The 24,192-nt window shown below is 42.6% G+C and overlaps 1 protein-coding gene across 1 annotated transcript in view; it reads left to right on the forward strand.

Annotated features, from left to right (window-relative positions):
• MCPH1 (microcephalin 1) overlaps nt 1-15,331 on the forward strand; it is a 108,462-nt gene extending 93,131 nt beyond the window's left edge. Inside the window, exons 12-13 of the mRNA XM_083432317.1 lie at nt 13,097-13,334; nt 14,477-15,331. Coding sequence (XP_083288443.1) covers nt 13,097-13,334; nt 14,477-14,535 — 297 coding nt within the window. The 3' untranslated portion in view covers nt 14,536-15,331. The remainder of the gene's footprint in view (nt 1-13,096; nt 13,335-14,476) is intronic.
• The last annotated feature ends 8,861 nt before the right edge of the window (nt 15,332-24,192 follow it).

The following is a 24,192-nucleotide window of genomic DNA, read 5'->3' on the forward strand; positions in this document are numbered from 1 at the left end:
TGATCCCAGAATGTCCCTCTTTTCGTTAGAACGTCCCTACTTTCATCAGAGAAGTGTTGGGGGGTATGGTAAAGGTAAAGGTACCCCTGCCCGTACGGGCCAGTCTTGACAGACTCTAGGGTTGTGCGCTCATCTCACTCTAGAGGCCGGGAGCCAGCGCTGTCCGCAGACACTTCTGGGTCACGTGGCCAGCGTGACAAGCTGCATCTGACGAGCCAGCGCAACACACAGAATGCCGTTTACCTTCCCGCTAGTAAGCGGTCCCTATTTATCTACTTGCACCCGAGAGTGCTTTCGAACTGCTAGGTTGGCAGGTGCTGGGACCGAGCGACAGGAGTGCACCCCGCCACGGGGATTCGAACCGCCGACCTTTCAATCGGCAAGTCCTAGGCGCTGAGGCTTTAACCCACAGCGCCACCCGCGTCCCTCTTGATTTGCCTAGGGTATGGTAGGACGTCCCTATTTTTGTTGGACAAATGTTGGAGAGGACACCTTTATTTTCACCAGAGAAATGTTGGAGGGTATGCCTGAGCCTCCCCAACGGTTAGCCAACCCTAGGCTAGAGAAATCTATACAGGTCAGAATCAGCCACATTATCAGCATGCTGGGCCCTGTGCACCTGTGGAATGCTATTCCATTTAGCTTTTAAAAAGTCAGATTTTCAGAACTGGGAGGGGGAATTCCAGAAGCCGAACATGGGGGCAAAGGGAGGGAGGGTTTTTTGTTCATGACATTGTACAGGTGGCCCATAAAAAGTGTGTGAACAAAGCATGGATATTCCAAAGTACATGTGCAGCACTGAATCAAGCCGAAGGGCTGCACCACCATTCATATAAAGTAAAGGTGTGGGAAACCACATAGGTGCAGGGTTCATATTTTAATATCTTCAAGTATAAAATATCTGAACAAATAAGGAATGATATGTGATAAATCCCAGTGCATTTCGAGTATCACTCTTCTTCAGCTGAGGAAGAAGGCTTGGCCAGGATCCAACCCATTATATTTAGCAGGGACAGTTTGGGTGAACACCGCAGGGAAGCTGGAAAGTACCAAAGAGGCCACAGCAGGAAATGTCATGGTATTCGACCCACGGCAAATGCAGCTAATTCTGAGATTGGTCTTTGTTGGCTAAGCCATTGCTCCTTCTTTGTCTGTTTGAAATATTGTTATTATTTTAATTCTAGAAGCCCAAAAGAGTGATGGAAGGGGTAATTGGCATGGGTTCTTGGTGTATATTGGAACAGTAAGCAAAAAAAAAAAGTTTCTCAGCCAGCCCAAAAGTAGACGGTCTCTATCTCATTTCAGTTTTTATGTTTATTTGGAAAATAAGCTTTAGTGAAATCCATGTGGGGAATATAAATATTAATTATTGGTGTGTGCATTGAATTCAGAAAACGTACACCTTCTAAGTTATGGCCGGTTAACGTATGAAAAGATGAGGTCCATGGAAAAAAAAGGATAGTCAGGTTTCATATCAGGGATGTTGATCTATTGAGAAAAGAAGAAGCACTAAGTTAGACAAACTCCAAACTCCTTCAACCTGCAGTGCCCACTACCTCCCAATGAATGACCCTCCGGAACAATACGGAAAGTGATGGGGGGTGGGTTGCATCAGCATCATTTTATTTTCCTTGCTACAAAAAAAAATCATGCTCAAAGCGGCTTGCAACAAAGAATACATCTCAAGATCAACCATCGCAAGAACCATTTCATAATGACTTGCTGAAACTGCAACATAACAGGAAATATAACATCCAAAAACAACATTTCAGTAAATATAACAATATTGCACTGACAACATTATACCTCCTGGCAACAGAAAAATAACAAGGGAGCTTAACACCTTGGTTTTGTCTTGGTCCTAGAAACACCTTTCCCTTGATCTTTCTCACAGTCCTTCTCTAGCAGCAGCTTCAGCTGGGAACACCCCTCCAACGATCTTGCAGGAAGAAGGGGGAATCTGCAGAAAATCATCTTTCCCCTCCTTCCTCCAGCAGCAGCCTTCGCTGCATCTCAATCCCTTCGGTGAATGCAAAGAGCACTTCAGTTTTGCCCAGGACAAGCCTGATACCAGCCCATTGTCTTTGAGGAGGTGTCAGATAATAGGCAAATCCTGTCTTGAATTGCTTTGTTCTTGTTATGTACTGAGTTGAATAGGATCCAAACTGCAGCAGTCTGATTGGTCCTAGAACAATAGGATCCAAAAGGCAGCAGTCTGATTGGTCCTAGAACAATAGGATTCAGAATGCAGCAGTCTGATTGGTCCTAGAACAATGCAGCAGTATGATTGGTTGGCAGGAACCACCCAATCATGCTCCAGATATAAGTGAATCCACAACCTGATTGGCTTACAGTAGAATTCCGGAATTAGCCAATCATGTGCAGCCCATTGTGTAAATAATGTATATAAGGCACATACTGTGAGGGGGCATTCATTCCTCCTCACCACTATGAGCTGAATAAAGAGCATGAAATCACTTTGCGACTCTGAGTATATTTCAGTTCTTCAATGGCTGTTTTACACATGTGGGTCCCCACTTAGTATTGCAGTCATTGGCAAAGAAGCATGTTTGAGCTCATCTCTCCAGCTCGCCCTGACGAGCACATGATAATAGATAACTCTTCACTGGCAAGTAGCAATAAAAAAGTTGATAATATATATGCATGTGTAACATGAATAATTCTTCACTTGACTGTGGGTTACGTCCCAAGCTTTGAATTGTGTGAGATCTGAATTTTTGGCCCATCTCATGGGGAAGAAGTATTTTGAACCACTGCAAGTTAAAAACATAAGAAGAATAGAAGAGTTGGAAGGGACTCTTGAGGATCATCTGCTCGAAGCCCCTGCAATGCAGGAATATGTAGCTGCCCCATACGGGGATCGAACCTGCAGCCTTGGCATGATCAGCACCACGCTCTAACCAACTGAGCTATCCAGAACACTGCTGCATCACACCAAAGGCCCATCTAGTCCAGCATGCTGTTGTTCTCATAGTGTCCAAGCAGAAGGTGGTAGAAGCCAGCCTGAAAGCAGGCCTTGAACACAAACAACACCCTCCCCATTTTCGGGTCCCTAGCAACTAGTGTCCAGAGACTTACTGCCTCCAACAGAGCAGCTAGTAGCCTTTGAATCTCCATTAATTTCTCTAAACTCACGTATGCTTGTAAAAGTCTTTCGTAGATTAGGTTCGACTCCAAAGACATCCACCTGAAAGTGTGTTTAGGATTGCAGCCTTAGCTTGTATTTGGAATATAATAATGCTGTAGTTAAATCAACTGCAATTCACTGTTTGTGTAACTTTACGCATCAGTCTGTTTGAGAAATGACCCTTCTTTACATTGATTTTTTTAAATTTTACACGTAAATGAAAGGAACTTGACATTATCTTCAAATGTCAAAGCAGTATGCGTTAAAGCTTCTGATACAAAATGTGTGAAGATGAGTGTTTATCTTTTGGGTCGAATCCTGGTTCCTTGGTTCTTTTAATAGCCTATATTCCACAATTTACTGCTGCTTTAGATAAACAGCTGGAGAAACAGACCTTCAGAGCTTACTATTTATAGTTGTCTTAAATCTTACAAGAGAAAAACCGTAGTTCGTTAGTGTTAGGCAGCTGTTTAGGAATCTTTATTGGCTCTTCCTTATCATTCATTTAGAGTAGTATATCTAGCAATAAAAATGATCATAAATCTGCTTTGCATATTATGCGGACAAAATTGATTTCCCCCCCTTAAGATGTTAGTACTGTTTTATATGGAAGGGAGGACTGCTGAATATTTAGACTAGAAATCTGCCTCACGCTATAAATGTTCACATATCTGTTGGACACTCACAAGTTTTGAATGGACAGAATTTCAGCTGTGAGTCTCTAGAGAATTTCCCCCCAGAAACTTATATGTTAAAATTCTAGACGCAAAGCTAACTTGCACTCCTTATTCTACACATGAAGGGGGTTATTCTGTGGCAATTAATTATTCCTGTTGTTTCTGCAAGGTGCACGGAGATGTTTTCTAGCCCAAGACAGGAAGAAATGCCTCTTCTCACTCATTGGCGATAAACAATGCAATAATGATAATGAATTTGCTGCTTCCTTCTGCCCAGCGGTGTTCTAATGTCCTATGTGAAGAGACATGTGCACAAACCAATAACAGCGCTCTTTATTTCTTCCCAAAGGGTATATGGCCCTATCTATATGCAGTTATTATTATCATTAATTTAATTTCTTGAGTCTGCCCTACACCCTGAGGTCCCAGGGCAGCTTACAACAAATTAAAATACAAAGAATTCAATTTCTAAGGCTGCTCATGTAAGGTCTGCTACCTATCAGTTTCAGGCGGTGACAAATTTTGTATTCTTAGCTGATTATTTTCCCTCCCCCACTTCCTACCATGCATCCCACCCATAGTTAGCTAGTATGAGGACCATTCATTTTCATTTGCTTGCCTTTTCACGGCTCCCGGCATTTGCAGGAAGCAGATTTATCTTTCCGTTTGGCATGCTTATTAACATGGACAGGATTCCTGTGCCTGGCAGGGGCTTTGCCTAATAAACAAGGGAGCAGCTCTTGGGTGTGTTCAGCACATATCTCCTCTGCATTATGGGGCATGTGGAGATGTGGATCAGCCCAGTCCATTCAAATGAATGGGCAAGCCATTTGTGCTTGAAACAGTAAATTGGATTTGATAAAAACAGTACAGGGGGCAGTCCTTTTGCATGCATCAATTGACGCATGGCCGCTGACGTGTAGGTCCTTTTGGACCTGGAAGAGGGTGGAATGGAGGGGGCGAAACGGGGTGGAACTGGGGCAAAGCAGGCTTGTGCACACTCTGTCGACATGTGTGAGGGCCAGGAACAGAACCCCCAGTCAAAATGGTTCTCGGCCTATACAGTGGTACCTCTGGTTGCAAATGGGATCCGTTCCGGAGGCCCGTTCGCAACATGAAAAGAGTGCAACCCGCAGCAGCGCGTCTGCACACGCGCGGGTCGCTGTTCGCCACTTCTGCACATGCGCGTGATGTCATTTTGTGCTTCTGCGCATGCGTGAGCGGCAAAACCTGGAAGTAACCCTTTCCGGTACTTCCGGGTCGCCGCGGGACGTAACCTGAAAGAACATAACGTGAAGCGGACATAACATGAGGTATGACTGTACAGTGGTACCTCGGGTTAAGAACTTAATTCATTCTGGAGGTCTGTTCTTAACCTGAAACTGTTCTTAACCTGGGGTACCACTTTAGCTAATGGGGCCTCCCGTTGCCACTGTGCCGCCAGAGCATGAGTTCTGTTCACATCCTGAAGCAAAGTTCTTAACCCGAGGAATTATTTCTGGGTTAGCAGAGTCTGTAACCTGAAGCGTCTGTAACCTGAGGTACCGCTGTACTAGTTTTGCCATATTTTGAAAAGCTTCTACTTTTAGCTATAGATCTCTAGGACGACTCTCATTCTACACACCCATTAAAAGAGAACATGTCCTGCAAAAAGAGGACATATGGCAAACCAAACTAGCTCAAACAGTGTAACATTCACTCAAATTCAGATGCTTGAAGGCTCCAATGCTACAGACACATATCTTAAAGTACACCTTTGTCAGTGTCCCTACAGTGGGACTTGCTTCTTAATAAATACGTGTAGGGTGATTGCTTTTATAGCCAATTATTTTATTTTATTTTCCCCTGCTGTGTTATCATTTGACTTCAGAAAAACACATATTTAAACACACATTTAAACCAGCAGTGTTTTGGTTCCTGAATGTGGTAGATTGTAAAATTCAAAACAAAGATATTTGCACATGCTTCCTTGCTTTATGTTTTCAGGTGTTATCTTTCCCAAAAAAGTTAGATTGCTGGGCTTGATATCTTCTTCTTTCATCTATTGATGGTAGGGAAGTGTGTGAGAAAGCTGCTCCTGAGAGAGAAAAAGCTTGTGATCCCTAAAACCACCCATCTCGCCTTACCCCTGAAAGGGATTCAAAGATCTTGCGTTGTACTAGATCACCTATTAGGAGGGTTCGCGTGTTACATTCAACAATAGTTGAACTGTACAAATCAACAAGTATGCAGTCTTTCACACAAAACGTGAACATTTGTAGAAATGTGAATAAGCTGGTGGTTTTGTAGCAGTAGCGGTTGCAATTGCATTCCCTATAGCTTTGCTTTTAAAAGAATGTGCCCCCAACTGTCCCTTAAACCTAAAAGGAAAGTGTACATCATGATTGCAATGTTATTTTTTAATATACTCTGCCTTGTATCCCTCCCCCTGCCCAGTTTAGTAAACGCAGTGTTCTGGTTAAAATGACTGACTATAGATCACTCACTCTCTTCCCTTTGGACTCTTCCACTCATCCTCTCAGTATGTTGTTTGTTTCCCCCATGCACCCCCTTTCCTTTCCTTCCTTCCCCTCTGTCTATTGTTTCCCACCTGCTGTGATTTACATCGGTTTGTGTCCCGTGGTATCCTACTGCTGATGCAAGCTTATTTCATTGAGTGGAGGCTTCCATCAGTGGAACAGGGAAGGCTGTGATGTTTGCCAGTCTACCCTCCACCTGCCACTAATGCTTTCCCAAAGGGCCATCAAACCCTCTGAAGCCCATTGGTGATGCAGAGGGAGAAGGAATCAAACGAAAATCACCTCCATCCCCATGTATGGGAAATACATCCAGAAGACAAAAATGTATTGAGGAGCTAGTGATCTGACATGGTTACCCTTCCTGTCTCTGTTCCTTCCCCCTCCCTTGGTCTTGTCAAAATTTTTGATGGTGTGAGAACAGTCTTTAATGTCCTGAGAATGTTGGGAGGAGGCGAAGTCCCACACACAGCTGCCTTAATCAGTTGTGGAGGATAATGCTGGGTACCTTCTTTGATGTTGGATATTGTTTTGAGAAAGTGGGGCATTGGTGGGGGGTGGCTAATGGATGATCTGCACGTTGCCAGTCTTGGAAGCCACATTGGCTATCTATAAAATTGGACAGTTTGGGCAGAGTTTCTTTGAAGCTCGCGCACGGACTGATCGGCCGCAGGGCCGTGCAAACTGAGGCTACCTGGGGGAGTCGCTTTGCTGCTTCTTGAGGGCTTGCTTCAATCTTCTCACTCGCTTGTGTATTTTATATCGCTTCTGAACCACCATGCCTTTGGCAAGACACCCCGGTCTGTTGATGGAGACCCCTGCTGCCTCTAAGAGCTTCCTATCAACAGCGTGCTAGAGGCTTTTGTCAACATGTGATGAAAGATGCCTCTTGGAGCAAAGACCAGTATATGGCCTACTCAGTTCTGTAAGTCGGTGTATCGCATTTCTGCTGCTGTATAATAAACGGTGTTATAAAGTGTTCTGGGAGCATCTCTGCCTCCTTAAAGCAGAGGTAGCCTATGCCACTGCCTTCCAATGTTGTCGAATGCTGTCACCCATCATGACTAATGCTCAGGGATGATAGGAGTTAAAGTTCACAACATCTGGAGGGCGCCATGTTGGCTACACCTATTCTAGACCTTCCATATGGCAAAAGTCATTTTCTCTTCAAATTCAATAAGAGAATTCACCAGTGCAGTGTTCTTTCAGATGTTTGCTACGTCTGTGATGAATGATGCTTGTTTTTCTGGGCTCTTTAATTAGAGTGTTTCTACATTTGCCAAAGAAAATGTTGGAAGGCAGACAAAAACTGAAAATTATTGATGTAATAGCTTATTTGTAAAGGAAACTGAACTTGTTTGGTATTTTATTGAAACAGGAAGTTCAGCAATCCGTCCGCAGGACTAACAAAAAATTCTCAGGTGCTGGTTGAGTCATCTGTTGTTGAGCGTAATCACATTCTCCCCTGATTTGCTTTTAAAGTTCAGTGCAGTTTTTTAAGGAAGGAAATTAAGCGTGGATTTGTAAATCTGTCTTCTAAGAGCTGCCAGCTGAAATAATTCAGCACTGTAAGCACCATGTTGTATGGATTTCTGCTAGAACTTTCTGTTTTAATACATGCCAGGATTCTACAGGTTTTCAGTTTTTTTGGGGGGGGGGTGGAATTGCAAAGAATGCAAGGATTGGCTTTAAACTAGACGTCGAGCTTGAAGTTTGAAGCTGGTTCTTAATCCTTTGCCAAAACTCATGTTTATTCATGTTGACCTTGATGCCATTGTTTCCCAACAGCCTCCATTATTGAAAGACCTGCTCTCATTCGTTGCATGTTACTGTAGATGTAGTTTTAGCAAGAACATCTTTATTCAGAGAAGTAGCTGAATGACTTCAGCCTTTAGCTTTGAATCTGAAAACTTAAGGAAGGTGAACCCATGGTGGCTAAGACCATGCTAAAGCATGAAAAAGTGGGGTATGGAGGTTTTTAAAAAGTTATTTGTAGATTCCCAAGAGGATGGTGTTCCCTTCCCATCATTTATTCTAACATTTGCAGCACAAATGATGCCTGAAATAAAAAGAAAATCTTTGGCACACTACAAGGTACTGTTACGCGTCTTAATGGCATCTCAACTAAAATTAAAGAATAAAGAATGTACCCGGACTGTGCTTTTAATAATTGTAGTTTGTTTTAGATAGAACAGAAGGTCTAGCATAATGCGTATTTTTGGTTAATAAAACAAAGCGCGGCTCTTAATGTAGTATTCCATTTATGAGGAACTTTGGGAAAGAAATCTTTGGGGAGCATTTTTTGCCAGGCTTTCGCTTTCAACAATCTTTCTGATAACTGTTATTATTGGAATAAAAGCTCTTTCAGTTTCAGTGCACCACAGTAATAAACAAACATTAAAATGTTGCACAGTAAGGCAAAGGCAAAGGCAACACTGAAAAGACGGGGGGGAGGTTTCTTCATTAGAGAGAAGCTCCCTCGCAATCGCCATATGAATTCTGAATTCATATATTTGTTGTTGTTTAGTCGTTTAGTCGTGTCCGACTCTTTGTGACCCCATGGACCAGAGCACGCCAGGCACTCCTGTCTTCCATTGCCTCCCGCAGTCAAAAAATTCATATGTAGCTTTTAGAAAATCACTTTCATCTAGGATATAGACACACGTACTTCCTTCTGGTAGAAATTGTATTTGCTATGCAGGAAAAAGTGATTCAGACATTTTCAATATGAAATTGAAAATTTGCCAGACAATAGATTCATCTGCCAAACACTTTCGCAGAGCGTTCCCACTGGAAGGTTGTATTTCAGACAATTATCAAAATTAACTTTTCTTATCAGTGTGTGAGAGTATTAAGGCTTATCTTGCAACATACAGTGGAAAGGCACATTTTAGTTAAATTCTCCGTGCTCTAGTTTGTTCTCCCTTTCTAGGGCATGGAACATACTTGAATGATACAAACAAAGAAAGGCAACAACTAAGGGGGAAATACACTTAATATAGCACATTAGTTTTTAACTGAGAATGGACAAGTGGTGGAACAGCACTTAATTTCTTATTTGTGAATTTAGCCTGTATACACCATGACTCAAGACTTTATTAAGTATTATAATGGATGCTGAAGTAATCTCACAGCTTTACATTCTAGAACTGTAATATGTGAGTTGCTTAATATGGTCTGGATGTGCAAGAGAGTGGCAGGCCTTTTTGAAAGAACCTTTAAAAGGGTAAAAGAGTATTGGGAAATAATTTATAATGAATTGAAAAAAATGTTTAAAAGCACCTTTCCAAAAACAAAAAACCAGAGTCCTTTTTGTTGGGGATAACTCAGATGGAAATTCCCAGGTGTCAGAAAAGGTTATTTATGTATGCCACTATGGTGGCCCGTGTTAGCCCCAGAATGGAAAATGAGCGAGGTCCCAACCAAAGAAGAATGACAACTTAAACTGATGGAATATGTGCAGCTTGCGGATCTAACTTATAGAATAAGAGAACAAGAAGAACATTCGTTTAAAGAAGATTGGAAAATGTTTATTGAATATATGGGAGGAAATTGTGTACACCCAAATACGTGGGCAGCATTAAGATAAATTCAACAGCGTAAAATAAGTTTCGATGGAAGTTATAATGGAATACTGAATGGTTTAGTTTATATAAAATATGCAGGGATTTATGCTATGCAAAATGAACCATGGAAAGAGAAGAAGGGAAGTCAGCGATGTTTTAAGGTTTTTTAAATGAATACTCTAAATTGTCAAACAGAAAATTTAATGAAAATTATATCTTAAAAAAAGAGAGTGGTGGGCCTTTTTGCACTGGACTCATTTGGGAACATCTTACCAACCCAAGTTGGTAAAAGACACTCCTTCTCACCAAGAATACCTGTGGCTTCAGTAACCGAGCTAAATCCAGATACACCCTCACATTACGCATTTGCTTCTTCGGGGAGAGTGCAACCCTATCCAGGGAACTGGGAACCACTCACCCCTGAGCCTCCATTTTGCCAGGATTCAGTTTATTTGCCTACATCCGCCCCAGCGAGTTCTGGCTGAAACACTACCCTGGAGTTAGTGTTGCAGGAGGAGGGTAGACTGGCAAAAATCACATGGCTTGATGGGGCATTGGAAAGGTCAAAGTGTCCAGCAAGCAACTCACAGAGAAGGTCTCTGAAGTATTCCATCTTTTTTTCTGTCTTTCAGTCTTTCTGGTAATTTGTGCTGGCCTTCGTCATGCATGTAAAACATGCACAATAATAATTTTGGGTGTCATACATAGAGTATCATACAAACAAAAAGTTGGCCTGATTTTCAGTCCGTGTGTATGCTAGTAAAAATGATGCTATTTCACCAGTCACTTCCCTGGTCACCAATAGCACATAGGAATGACCACCAGACAGGGATGTTACAAGTTGAAAGAGGGCTGGTGGTGGTGGTGGTTGTTTTCAAAATTATAAACTTAGGTATGTATGGGCAAGTGGACAACTTCCATGGGCATTTAATTTTGCATGTGCTTTTTTGAACGTGGGTGGAGGGCACCACACAGGAAACTAGACTTTTCTGTCTGGATTTTCAATTTTTTAAATATGGCAGCCCTAGCAAACCTACTCTTGTTGATGTCACCTTTTCAGGTGTTCCTAGTAGGTGCAATATGGGAAAGGGAGCCTCCTGCCCTGACCTACAGGTATTCATTAACGTGTGTGAGAGTTCTCACAGCTAGAAGAATGGAAGTAGTTTAAACACTAACCTAAACTCATATATGTATTACCGTATTTTTCGCTCTATAAGACGCACCCGACCATAAGACGCACCTAGTTTTTAGAGGAGGAAAACAAGAAACCAGAAAGCAACACAAAGCACAAAGCCCCCTGAGCAAAGAGGGAGGAGCGCTCCCTCTTCACTCAAGAGGCTTTGCGTCGCTATCCCTGAAGCCAGAAGAGCAAGAGGGATCTGTGCGCACTAATCCCTCTTGCTCTTCTGGCTGAAGGGATAGCTGCGCAGCCTGCATTCGCTCCATAAGACGCACACACATTTCCCCTTACTTTTTAGGAGGGGGAAAGTGCGTCTTACAGAGCGAAAAATACGGTACTTGATTGCTGCTCCATTGATTTAACGGAGCAAGGAAGCATACATTTTGATTGCTTTTAAATGTGAACAGTTTCTGTAGAAACTGTAGTGCCATGCCTCTTTCAAACAATCTGATTGCCAATTCTGGTTTCAAATGGACAACTCGCTCCATAGGCTCTGTTCACAATCTCAGTACTAGCCATTCCAGCTGTGCAGCATGTAAGTATTTAAATGCACAACAGCCCTTGACATCATGGTTTAGAACTTTTCCTCTCTGGCATTTCCTGATTTTAAATCTTTATTGTGAAACATAAAATAGAAGCCATTTCTTTTTCCTTGTTCAATTTCCTTGTCTACTCGAGTACATTGCCAGTACCACTGGAACCACTGTGAAAACAAAATGACTTTTTGTTACGACCACAACAAATACAAGCTTTCAGAAACAATGTTGAACAAGCCGGAATACAGCAGGCCCTTTAAATCATGTCCTCCAAAATGTGTAAAACAGCAGGATTACAAAGCAAGTTACATTGTGTGTATGTTCTTTCTAACAAACTCCGGCTCTTGCTGGCTTTTAACATAAACAGAGCTTGTCACTTCTAATCAGCTTCAGGTTGGAAGCTTTAGCGCCGCAAAAGCGATGGGACAATTTTAGCACAATCTGGTTTGATTATTAATTTTAGATAAAGCAAAGCTAGATTAATGTCTCTTGCAGATCGTTTTATTTCTCTTGGATTTTGCTGATTAGCCTAAATGTCTCTAAAGGCAGAGAAATGCTATTTCGAATAATTGAAAGGTGTATAAATTGTATTTATCCTGAGGAGGTTCTAACATTTTAAAGAGTGTGTACGTTGTCCACGTTAACTTAAGCGTTTAACCCGGGGTTGGAAAACCTGTGACTCTCCAGTTGTTTTTGAACTTCAGCTCCCAACACCACCGGCAGTCACCAACCTTCACAACATCTGGAGGGCTACCCCGTTAACCGTTTAACCAACTCACTTTGTATTTTCACGAATAAACATTTTTCAGTTTTGTTAAAGTCATTGTAGAGACCTCCCTTTGGCAACCTGTTGCCCTCCAGAAGTTTTGGGCTGCAACTCTCATTAGGCCAAGCCAGCATGGCTGATGCCCGAAAGGGTGGAATAGATTTAGTGCATACATCACTCTATCAATATCTTAACCACAGCTTCAAGATCAGACTCATATGCCTTCTCTGTATCCTCTCTCTGGTATGAATTCCAACTCCCTTCCCAGCCTGCAAAGGTAAAGGTAAAGGGACCCCTAACCATTAGGTCCAGTCGTGGCCGACTCTGGGGTTGCGGCGCCTGTCTCGCTTTATTCGCCGAGAGAGCCGGCATATAGCTTCCGGGTCATGTGGCCAGCATGACTAAGCCGCTTCTGGTGAACCAGAGCAGTGCACAGAAATGCCGTTTACCTTCCTGCCGGAGCAGCGCCTATTTATCTATTTGCACTTTGACATGCTTTCGAACTGCTAGGTTGGCAGGAGCAGGGACCGAGCAACGAGAGCTCACCCTGCCCCGGGGATTCGAACCACCGACCTTCTGATCAGCAAGTCCTAGGCTCTGTGGTTTGGCTCTCCCTTTGGTAGACTTCATGTGCACATGAGCTGTTATGCGCAAAATTCAATTTCTAAAGACTGCATCAGAATAGTTCCTTTTTTCTCTTCAAACAGATCTGCAGATTTCAGCGCTACCTTCCAAATAGAGAAGTTCACCAGAAACTCTTTTCAAATCATCCTGCAATGTTCATATCTCCTGCTAGTCAACCACCCCATAAGAAACTGTGTGAGCTAGTACAGCTTTGTGGGGGGAAAGTGTGCAAAACTCCCCGTCAGGCTAAAATCTGCATCGGAGAATACAGGGTTAGAAAGAATATGGACATACAGTGTTTATCCGAAAAATGGATTCTAGGTAAGTGATCTGATTATTACTTTTTAACATAAAACCATAGCTGTGTGTGCACTTAAACGTAAGCAAATCTGCACATCATCCACTCCCATGTTAACATGCCAGTATACAATACACACATAGAGCTGTCTCACAAATCTAGTTCTTCCTATGCACAAGAAATGATGATCCCTGCTCATCAATCACACACAAGTCCTCTATAATTTAAGGGAAATGTGAATGTGTGAACTTGACAGTGCATAGATATTGCTTTTCTTATTTCAATATCCATAGTCAAACACCTTCCATTTTCTTTGTGCATAAAAATTCCTCTGACCATATCCACATAACACTTCAGCCCACAACAACATTTCCCCATCTGATCACACGTGTGTGTGGCAAAGAAGAAGCCATGCCTGCTGGCACTTAGGAAAAACTGACTGTGTGACCCAACTGCTGCTATTTGAACTGCCTACCAGTCTAGTTGGGACGCAGGTGGCGCTGTGGTCTAAACCACAGAGCCTAGGGCTTGCCGATCAGAAGGTTGGTGGTTCGAATCCCTGCGATGGGTTGAACTCCCGTTGTTTGGTCCCAGCTCCTGCCCACCTAGCAGTTCGAAAGCACGTCAAAGTGCAAGTGATAAATAGGTACCACTCTGGCGGGAAGGTAAACGCCGTTTCCGTGTGCTGCTCCGGTTCGCCAGAAGCGGCTTAGTCATGCTGGCCACATGACCCGGAAGCTGTCTTCGGACAAACGCCAGCTCCCTTGGCCTATAGAGTGAGATGAGCGCGCAACCCCAGAGTCGTCTGCGACTGTACCTAACGGTCAGGGGTACCTTTACTTTAACTTAGCAGTCTAGCTGCATTACTGAGCCTGCCTATCCCTACGCATTTATGTGCATGGAAATTATGAGTGGGCCTTACTCTGTTCCACTTTCTTCTCAGTGTGTATAAAAGAATATTCAGACTGAGTAATCCTAGAGTTATCTGAATGCAGGATCTCCTTTTAGCTCAGTCTTGAACCTACTAGGCCAGGTGGGTTCAACATCCAGGCTGAAAGGTGATTCTCCCATTCGGTGTGCAAATAGATCTCCCAGTTTAGTGTCTGCTTCTATGCAAATCTGTTGGTCCGCTCTAAATAATATCCTTCATTTCCCATCCCCACAGATTCAGTCACACAGAACAAGATCTGTCCGCCTGAAAACTACAAATTTCAGAGTAAGTAAACAACACCAGAATCTTTGGACTTCATCTAGCAAACTGAGCAATAAATACTTCCCACTTCATAAATGTAATGAAACATGCTTACTTTTTTTAAAAAATGCAAGAACCTTCAACGTTGAAGTGGCAAAGGACATCTAAGCCCTACACTCAGTCTGTCCAAAGATATGTGAATGAGCATCACACAGATGTAAAGCCAAACAGCAATGTGGTTTCACAACCATGTTCGCGTCACAAATGCTACAGTGGGCTGCAAATAGATACTTTTGTTTATGAAATCAAAGCCTATAAAACACGAAGACAGGGTAGATGAATTTCTAACTTTGCCAATATTTTTTGCTCTTTATGCATATAAAATTTTTTTTGCGCCTTTCATACAAATGGCAAAAGAAGACTCTCTGCAAACGAGGAACCACCTTTTACAGACAAGCATATGAACCCCTTTATTAGGAAACTTGCTGCCAAGACAGCAATATATCATGGACTGAAATAGAAATAAATAAAAAGTGGCATGTGAACACATGGTTCCCAGTAAAGAGCAGAATATGATATCAAAAATTATTCTTAAAAGTTTGTGTATCATGATCTCCTAGCCCTCTCATAAATGTTTTATGCACAAAAACCTGTCATCACTAATTTATGTAACCCAACATACCAAATTGATTTTCTCATAAGTTGTCTTGAAATGAAATTTCAAGTCATGTACAGTGCACCCTCCTGGGACAAATGTTCATTTTTATTAGGTGCATATGTAACAGACTTTACAGTGGGAGAATAATAAAGATATTTACAACAAACGTATTTAAATGACGGAGACTGGTCGTCTTTGCTTTAAAAAGACATTTTCTATTCACTCGATAGCTCTGTCAGGTTTTATGCATGCAGCTTCTTTGTTAAACAGCTCTGATTTTAGCCAAATGCAGGAACATTTGACAGATTGGGAGTCACCAGAGTTTACACTGTTGGCACATGAGTGAAGAGCTTTTCTAATATATATGCAGTGGTACCTCAGGTTAAGAACTTAATTCGTTCTGGAGGTCCAATCTTAACCTGAAACTGTTCTTAACCTGAGGTACCACTTTAGCTAATGGGGCCTGCTGTGCAGCCGCCGTGTGATTTCTGTTCTCATCCTGAAGCAAAGTTCTTAACCTGAGGTACTGTTTCTGGGTTAGCAGAGTCTTTAACCTGAAGCGTCTGCAACCTGAAACATCTGTACCACTGTATATATTTGCAAAGATACTCAGAGATCCTTACAAATAAAAATCTCCTCCTTCAGGGAATACTTGGCCCATTCCACACATCGCACAGCAAGAAACCAGGTTTGCTGCCAAGCATACAAGGCGCTTTAGCCAATCTTAACTCCGTATTGACTGCATCTGTGTAACTCGTGCGTTTTTAAAAATACTGGTTTGTTGCATTCACACTTTCACGTCCTTAAAAATGCAGTATATGAAAAGGTTCTTGGTTCTCTCCTGTAGATGGAGTAATTTGTGGAAACATTAATCCGGAATGCATAATCTTGTCACCCTCTTCTGCGCTTCACTGGGAGGGGGGCACTACAGTGGAAAGCAATATTAAGGAATGTTCTTTGGCTACAACTCTCATCCATCATTATGGGCCATGCTGGCTGGGATGGGTGTTTTGGCTAAGTGTAGTATCTGTTCTTATCAGTTTAATGCTTGCTGGGATGGTGGGAGTTGGCGTCCAATAACCTCTCAAGAGCCACAGGTTTCCCATCCCTCAGTACAGCGTAGGACCTAGCGTAGGATCAAGCAGTTGGTCCCTTACCTTTCCCGCCCCAACCTGGCCACAGTAATCCATGCGACGGTCACCTCCAGGCTTGACTACTGTAATTCGCTCTTCGCGGGGCTGCCCTTGAAGCTGTCCCAGAAACTCCAGAGGGTGCAGAATGCTGCAGTGAGACTCCTCACAGGGTTTCTGCTATGGGAGCATATTCACCCAGTGCTTTTTCAGCTGCACTGGCTCCCGGTGGAGTACAGGGTCAGATTTAAGGTGCTGGTTTTGACCTTTAAAGCCCTTTACAGCCTAGGACCCTTGTACCTACGGGACCGGTATGCCCCACGGAGGACCTTAAGGTCCATAAATAACAACAACCTAGAGGTCCCGGGCCCTAAGGAAGTTAGATTAGCTTCAACCAGAGCCAGGGCCTTTTCAACACTGGCTCCGGCCTGGTGGAACGCTCTGTCTCATGAGACCAAGGCCCTGCAGGATCTGATTTCTTTCCGCAGGGCCTGTAAGACAGAGTTGTTCCGCCTGGCCTTTGGATTGGAATCAGCTTGATCCCCTTCCCCTCTATCCTTTTTCCTTTCTCCTTCTGTGATGGAACTCCTATTTGGGGACTTCCTTGGCTTTTTTTCTGGCCCATGTAGGACCAGTCTGGATAGTTGGCCTTGGTGAAGATTTCACAGAATCACAGAATCATAGAGTTGGAAGAGACCACAAGGGCCATCGAGTCCAACCCCCTGCCAAGCAGGAAACACCATCAGAGCACTCCTGACATATGGTTGTCAAGCCTCTGCTTAAAGACTTCCAAAGAAGGAGACTCCACCACGCTCCTTGGCAGCAAATTCCACTGTCGAACAGCTCTTACTGTCAGGAAGTTCTTCCTAATGTTTAGGTGGAATCTTCTTTCTTGTAGTTTGGTTCCATTGCTCCGTGTCCGCTTCTCTGGAGCAGCAGAAAACAACCTTTCTCCCTCCTCTATGTGACATCCTTTTATATATTTGAACATGGCTATCATATCACCCCTTAACCACCTCTTCTCCAGGCTAAACATGCCCAGCTCCCTTAGCCGTTCCTCATAAGGCATCGTTTCCAGGCCTTTAACCATTTTGGTTGCCCTCCTCTGGGCAACGTTTTCATCCCAAAAAATTTTTTGATTTGAGTGTCTACTGAAATGAGGCTGCATTTTAAAGTTGTATTTTAATCTTGTTTTTAAGTTGTATTTCAATCAATTGTTTTATATCTGGTGTTAGCCGCCCTGAGCAGCCACCGTCTTGGCTGGGGAGGGCGGGGTATAAATAAAATTTATTATTATTAGAGGAATCCTGCATCAGTACTGGGGTCTGTGGAGTGAGAGAAGCATAGCTGTTGGCCAGCACTCTGAGCCAATTCCCCAAAGCTGTCAGAGCATCCCCATTTCCCAAAAGCTGACAGAGCTTTGCATCAATGGAACACTTCATCAAGGAGTATGGCAAGGGATTTCAGTAGAGCAGAGCTGTTTACCTGTGCCTAGGCTGCCTTTTAGTAGGATGTTGCATTAGATTATGTTTGTATCGCTGCTGCTGCTTGAATGACAAAAGTGGGATATCGGAATCCAGTGGTAAGTTCTACCAGGTTATAGGTACCTTTCTGAATGTTTTCGGCATAGTGCTTTTTCCTGGAGGGACGTAGGGGTACGCATACCCCTAAACATTTTGTGAATCTAAGTTTGGCCTCATTGAGGAGCAGTATTTCAATATGAGTAGAAAAATGAGAGTGCCCCTAAACACTTTTTTTAGAAAAAATGCATTGGGTTTGCTTTACATGTCACATATATATTCTTGCCATGGCAGTAGGATTTCAGTGCTATCATCAAGAGACATTAAGGTTATTACAACCCAGCACTTAATATCATTCCCTGGATGAACATCATTCAAACACAGGTCAATGTTTGCAGAAATTCAAATAATTTCAATATATATTAGCATGTGGACTGGCACGTAGCTGGTTTGGAGTCAAGGTTTTGCGGGTGCCAATAGCATTTACAGCTTTCAGTTTCTGGGGAGGGGAAAGCCTCTCTTTTTACAGTTCACATTTGGAGTCTGCCTACATGGCCAGAAGAAAACTTCCATCACTCACCTTGCCTTAAGAAGACCATTATTTCCAAGTACCTATTTCCATTTTCTCACCATTAAACTACTATTTGGGTTCATGAAGTTCAATGGGATATATAAGAAGTGCACTAAAATATGGCTTTGCAACACAGTCTTGGAACCAAAAATAAAACACTCATTTTTTTCTGTTCAAAGCAGTTATTATTTATTTAATAATAATAATAATAATAATAATAATAATAATAATAATACCTTTATTGTCATTGTACAACCTGTGTGCAATGAAATTAAACAAGCCTCCCCCCCCCCCAACACTCAATCTCTTATCAACAACACACCACCTCACAAGTCAATTTCACTATGTTATTTTTCGTTCAACAGCCTAACAGCCCGCAGATAGAAGCTATTTTTTAGCCTGTTGGTACGGCTGATTATACTTCATTATATCTCATTTCTACACTGCTTTATATTTTAAGGAAACAAAGCTCAAAGAAAGCTACATTAAAATATCAAATAAAGCCACCCAGAATAAAACAGTACAGAAGAAAGTCAAATTGGGACTCTCCTGAAATAAACTTCTATATAGGTATCTCCTAACAAGCATATGTAGGATGTCAGACATAAGAGGAAATGCTACTTCTCTGCAGAAGGGATTATTTTATTGTTTCTTAAATAAATGGCGCTGTTTCCTGACCTTTTAATTCCCCATAACTGTTTTCCATAAAATATCACAAGAAGCAGAAGGTATTAATACTTAACCTTCCACCTAATCGGGCTTCCTGAACTGAAACAACTGTTCTGGGAAGACAGTGTTCTGAATGCCTCAATCCATACATTGTACTGAGGTCCTTTTCATCATAAAGAATAACTTCCTTCCATCCACAGGAGCTAGTAATAATGATAATGAGCTTGCCAGGGGATGTTTGATGGCAAGGCTGAAACTAATAAGTGGGTGGAGCTGTCATCTCATTTGTGGCGCAGGGTTTTTCCGTTAGAGAGGCCCCCAGGCAGCACATATCATGGATAACAAGCTAGTAAATGACTCTTTTACTAAAGTAGGAGGAATCTACAGCCTCTTCCCTGGGGCACAGATTTGTTTAGGTATGTATGCTCCCTTTTTCTTGTCGCGTTCTGGCCAGTAACTTGAGACTGCTGCTATTGGCCTTTTGCTGTGTTATTTGGGGATTCCAAAATAATATTACTATTATATTTGGGGTCAGGAATAATACCGGCACCCAGTGAATGGCTAAGCATTTTTACAAGCAAAACATCTGAACTGGAGGTGAGTTTCCAGGTGCATTCTGCAACGATTCTGGCATGGTCTCACCTTGTTCTGTTAGGGAACAGTATTCTTCTATATACCTGTCTGCAGATGCCTTGGGATAAATTATTGGAATGAGATGTCTTCCATCCACACTCACATGTATGTATACAGGGACTGCTCCTTATGGAATTGATTGGTCTTTATAGTGATTTCCTATGCCCATGTAGCTTAAATTTAAAATGAATCCGGAAATGCTTATGAAGATAAAGTCTGGAAAGCATAAACAGATGTGCTGCCTGATCGCTTTCTGCTTTAGCCACCACGCTGCAAGCCTCTGCAATGCGCTGGAACAGTTAATGTGGCACCCTAGGCAAATCAAGAGGGGCAGAGCAGTATCTGAGCTGTATAAGTAGTTGCTGAAATCATTATGACAGGGGGAACTTTAAAAAAAAACCAGAAAAACTCCCCAGCTCCAGATTAGATAATAGCATGAAAAGTTTTCAGGCAATATGGGAAAAACAGTGGTCCAGGATATGACTTTTATAGCCTTCATTCATTAAAGAAAACACATTGCGTGTACACGTGCATCACTTTCCATCCTGTGACCAGGCAGTCCTGTGTCAGTAGGAGCTTAAACTTGATATTCATATCAAGGAAGTTCTCCCACCTTTGTCCAGGCCATTTCCTCCCTGTTTGTAATCCATTTCAGCTGGGGTGCGTTTGATATTTAGATGTAAATATCCTGTGTCCTGTATCACGCAGTGGCATGAATGATATCATATTTTGAAAGTATGTAAACATCAAAAATTCCTCAATTGACTCATCACAAAATGAGCTCATTACTTTCTGTTTTCTGCATAATTTTGTCGCTGTGAATGAGCCTTGCTGGGATAAGCCGTTTACATTAGAACGTTGCTCAGATTTTCCTGGCTACCTCTGAGACATCTATAGCCGTATGAACCTAAATCAGTCTCCACATAACAATGTTGAAAAGTGAAAGGCCCATTCAATATAATGAAATAATTAAGAATTCCCTTATTGCATAGCTATTTAAAATTCCCAATCGTTGCAATTTATAATGTGCTTATCCAGCACATTTCAAGCATTTAAAAGAGCAGGTACTATCTCAGTAATCCTTACAGCAGCCTTGTAAATGATTTCAGTATCCTGCACATTACAGAGGGAAGGCTAAATGTGAGGAAATTTGGACTTTCAAAAACCCCCACAGTAGACTCATGACAAATAGGAATCAAACCATGAGTTTCCTTGTTCACATTCTTAGTTGCAAAGCTTTTACTAGTTTAAAGGGGGAAACCTTGTCAGGTGTCCAATGATCAGACCTGTCAAGTGTCCCTTATTTGAAGGGACAGTCCCTTATTCCAACGCCATGTCCCGCTGCTGTCCCTTATTGATGGATGTCCCTTAAATGTCCCTTAAATGATGTCCCTTAAATTTCAAAGGAAGCAGCTCCTCCCGCTTCCTCCCTGCCAGCCAGGGAGGAGGGAGGCTCCAACTGTGTTGCTTGGCTGTGTTGCTCACCCAATAAGAAGTCTAAGAAAGACTGGGGGGGTGGAGCTTGCATGCCATTTGTGTGGCTAGTTAATGCAAGCTGAGGGGGTTTTTGAATGCTGGGCGCCATTTTGTTGCACGTGCTGCTGCAAACTTTGCAGTGCAAAGCCAGGCTGGGGAGGCATCTTAAGTTGTGGCTGCATAGGCCTTGTGGTGCATGTGATTCAGATTCTATTCAGTTGAACCTCTGGTTACAAAGTTGGTTGGACAGTGTTCTCGAAGCTACCAGCATGAGTTTGACCAAACTGCAGGAGGACAGGAAGACTGGAATGCCTGGAACAGGTGAGGCTGCAGGTCCCTTATTTTGGGTGCTGGTCCCTTATTTTCAAGGCTGCTGGTCCCTTATTTTCAAATCTGTAAGTTGACAGCTATGCCAATGATGCCAGCTCCTGATGCTGAACCTGAACATGGAGTCATACCCATTAAAAATGGGTCCTACTGAAGATCACTAGTTTAGAACCTAGTGTTTCTCTAGAGCACAGAGAACAGAAGAAGGTGTGTCAGACCAGCAACTAGTAGGTCTTGGAATAAACTCACTCATCACTGCACAGAGCTTATGCACCGGAACAGAAAGAAGTGCTTTGGTGAGATACCTCCATACTGGCTGTGCAAGTCCACCCTTATAGACAGGCTTCCCCCTCCTTGTCTTACAACAGCTCGTTTTAATTGTACACAAAGATTGTCAGTTGCGGAGCTGGAGGGCAAAATGCTGCTGCTTTTATGGCAGAGGATTTATATTTTCTCTGACATTGCCCAGGCAACACACACCCAATTACAAGGAAAATCAGAGTCTGGGAAGCAACGATGTTGTTTTGTTCCCAGTAAATTCCATATCTTATTTACAGTCTTTCTTTCTTTTTTTTTAATGATGTTTCAGATATTTTGATATCCAGTGTAAAAAGTATCACAATGCTTGATGGCAGAAAGCAAGACAATTGGACTTTCTGAAGGAAAAAAGCTCTTTAGAGTTCCCCCTGATATAGCGTTTGTTTACACAGGTCCCTTCCACAGAAACAAATGCCACCCATACTCAAGGAAATAGCACTCGTGATATTTTTCTACGTTGGTCATACATAGTCCGGAAAAGTAAGCCAAGGGCACTTTCCCATTCACTGATATATGAAAACTAGGAGCTAAATGGCACCTTCAACCTAGGTTATGGGTGCAACAACAGAATGTCTAGGTGCACTTTTTTTATAACAATAATAAAAAAGGTAAAGGTACCCCTGCCTGTACGGGCCAATCTTGACAGACTCTAGGGTTGTGCGCCCATCTCACTCAAAGAGGCCGGGGGCCAGTGCTGTCCGGAGACACTTCCGGGTCACGTGGCCAGCGTGACATCACTGCTCTGGCGAGCCAGAGCCGCACACGGAAACGCCATTTACCTTCCCGCTAGTAAGCGGTCCCTATTTATCTACTTGCACCCGGGAGTGCTTTCGAACTGCTAGGTTGGCAGGCGCTGGGACCGAACAACGGGAGCGCACCCCGCCGCGGGGATTCGAACCACCGACCTTACGATCGGCAAGCCCTAGGTGCTGAGGCTTTTACCCACAGCGCCACCCGCGTCCCATAACAATAATACAAAGCTGAAAATGAACTGCAGCTAAAATATTATGTTCATTTTTCACATGGTCTAGTCCTTCCTCTGCTCGCCCCCCTAATATTCTTAAGACAGTCTCTTCTCCAGTCTTCAGAGAGTAGCTGGAAGTGAGGAGGCAGAAAAAAGTCCTCCTTTCCGTCCACTCTGCCATTTTAATCTGAAATCTTAGGCGCAGTATTGCGCCCGGAGCTCAGAAACTGCTCGCGCTAATGAAATGTCCTGTCGCAAAATGCGCCCAGAACAATGGGAGTTTTGAACACTGATGTGGGTGCGTCACTCGATGAACAGTAACTGAGTGTGTGAACTGAGTCCTGAAAACACTTCAGGTGATGTGAAAATGGTGGCGGTGGTGTTAGATCTGTGATAGTGTATTCACACATGAACACCCCCCCCCCTTGGAATCCGAGGAATCAGCTGTATCTCAAGTTGGATCTTATTCCATACACAGACTCCAGAATCTTGGAGCTGGTTCTTTGTGTGTGCTGTATTACAGCTTTTAGTCAAGCTAAGTGAGTATTTTATAAGGGCTTTTTTGTTCTTGTAGTTTCCACATGGCTATCTTAATATCTTCTGGAAGGTTATCACTTGTAAGTGACTGATAAAAGCACATAAATGATTTTGGCTACATCTTTTTAACCAAAATAACCGCTATAAATAGGCAGATAATGTCTGGGATCTCCACAGCCTAAGTGCTATAAATAGTTCTTAACATTTTCCCACTTCATGCTTTTGAAAAGAACATTCTCCACTTCCTTTCTTCAAGAACCCTGGGGAATTATACTAGAGCACCACTGCTCAAATATATATATATATTTGGAGAGTTACAAAAACATGGTTAACGAACTTGATAACAGCCACTACAAAATCCATTGAAGGAGGTCAAGTACACTGAGTTAGCGCTGTTCAAGTCATCATTCATACTAAACTGTCTAACCCAATTATTTGTCTTCAGCTTGGTTGAAGAATAATGTTACTTTCTAACCTTTCATTTAGGGATTTCAGCCATAGGAATATGGAATGCAGCTGATGTTCTTTAAGAATTAAAACAAACCATCTAGACCACTAAAGATCTTCTCTTTAGAATGCCCTTTCTGGTGGCATCAGCCTGATTTCAGCAATAAATAACTCAGGTAGAAAAGATATTTACATTTTCTGTACAGTAGTTGGCAATGAAAACAGACTCCATAGGTGCAGTCAAAATGCCTGATCGATAAAAAACTAGCAGCTGCCTAAGTTCTAGCACACCCTGCTGGCTGAGACATTAAGAAAAAAGCTGCAACAGATGTAAAACTGGGTTAAGGAACTTTGGGCAGGTTTTTCGGGTTTCGTTAGCATTCAGAAATGCATGTTGAGTCATTGTATTGCCATGTGTTATAAACATGGCCCATGTTTT

The sequence above is a fragment of the Podarcis tiliguerta genome (genome assembly GCF_965153285.1).
Source record: "Podarcis tiliguerta genome assembly, chromosome: 3".
Classification (NCBI taxonomy): Eukaryota; Metazoa; Chordata; class Lepidosauria; order Squamata; family Lacertidae; genus Podarcis; species Podarcis tiliguerta.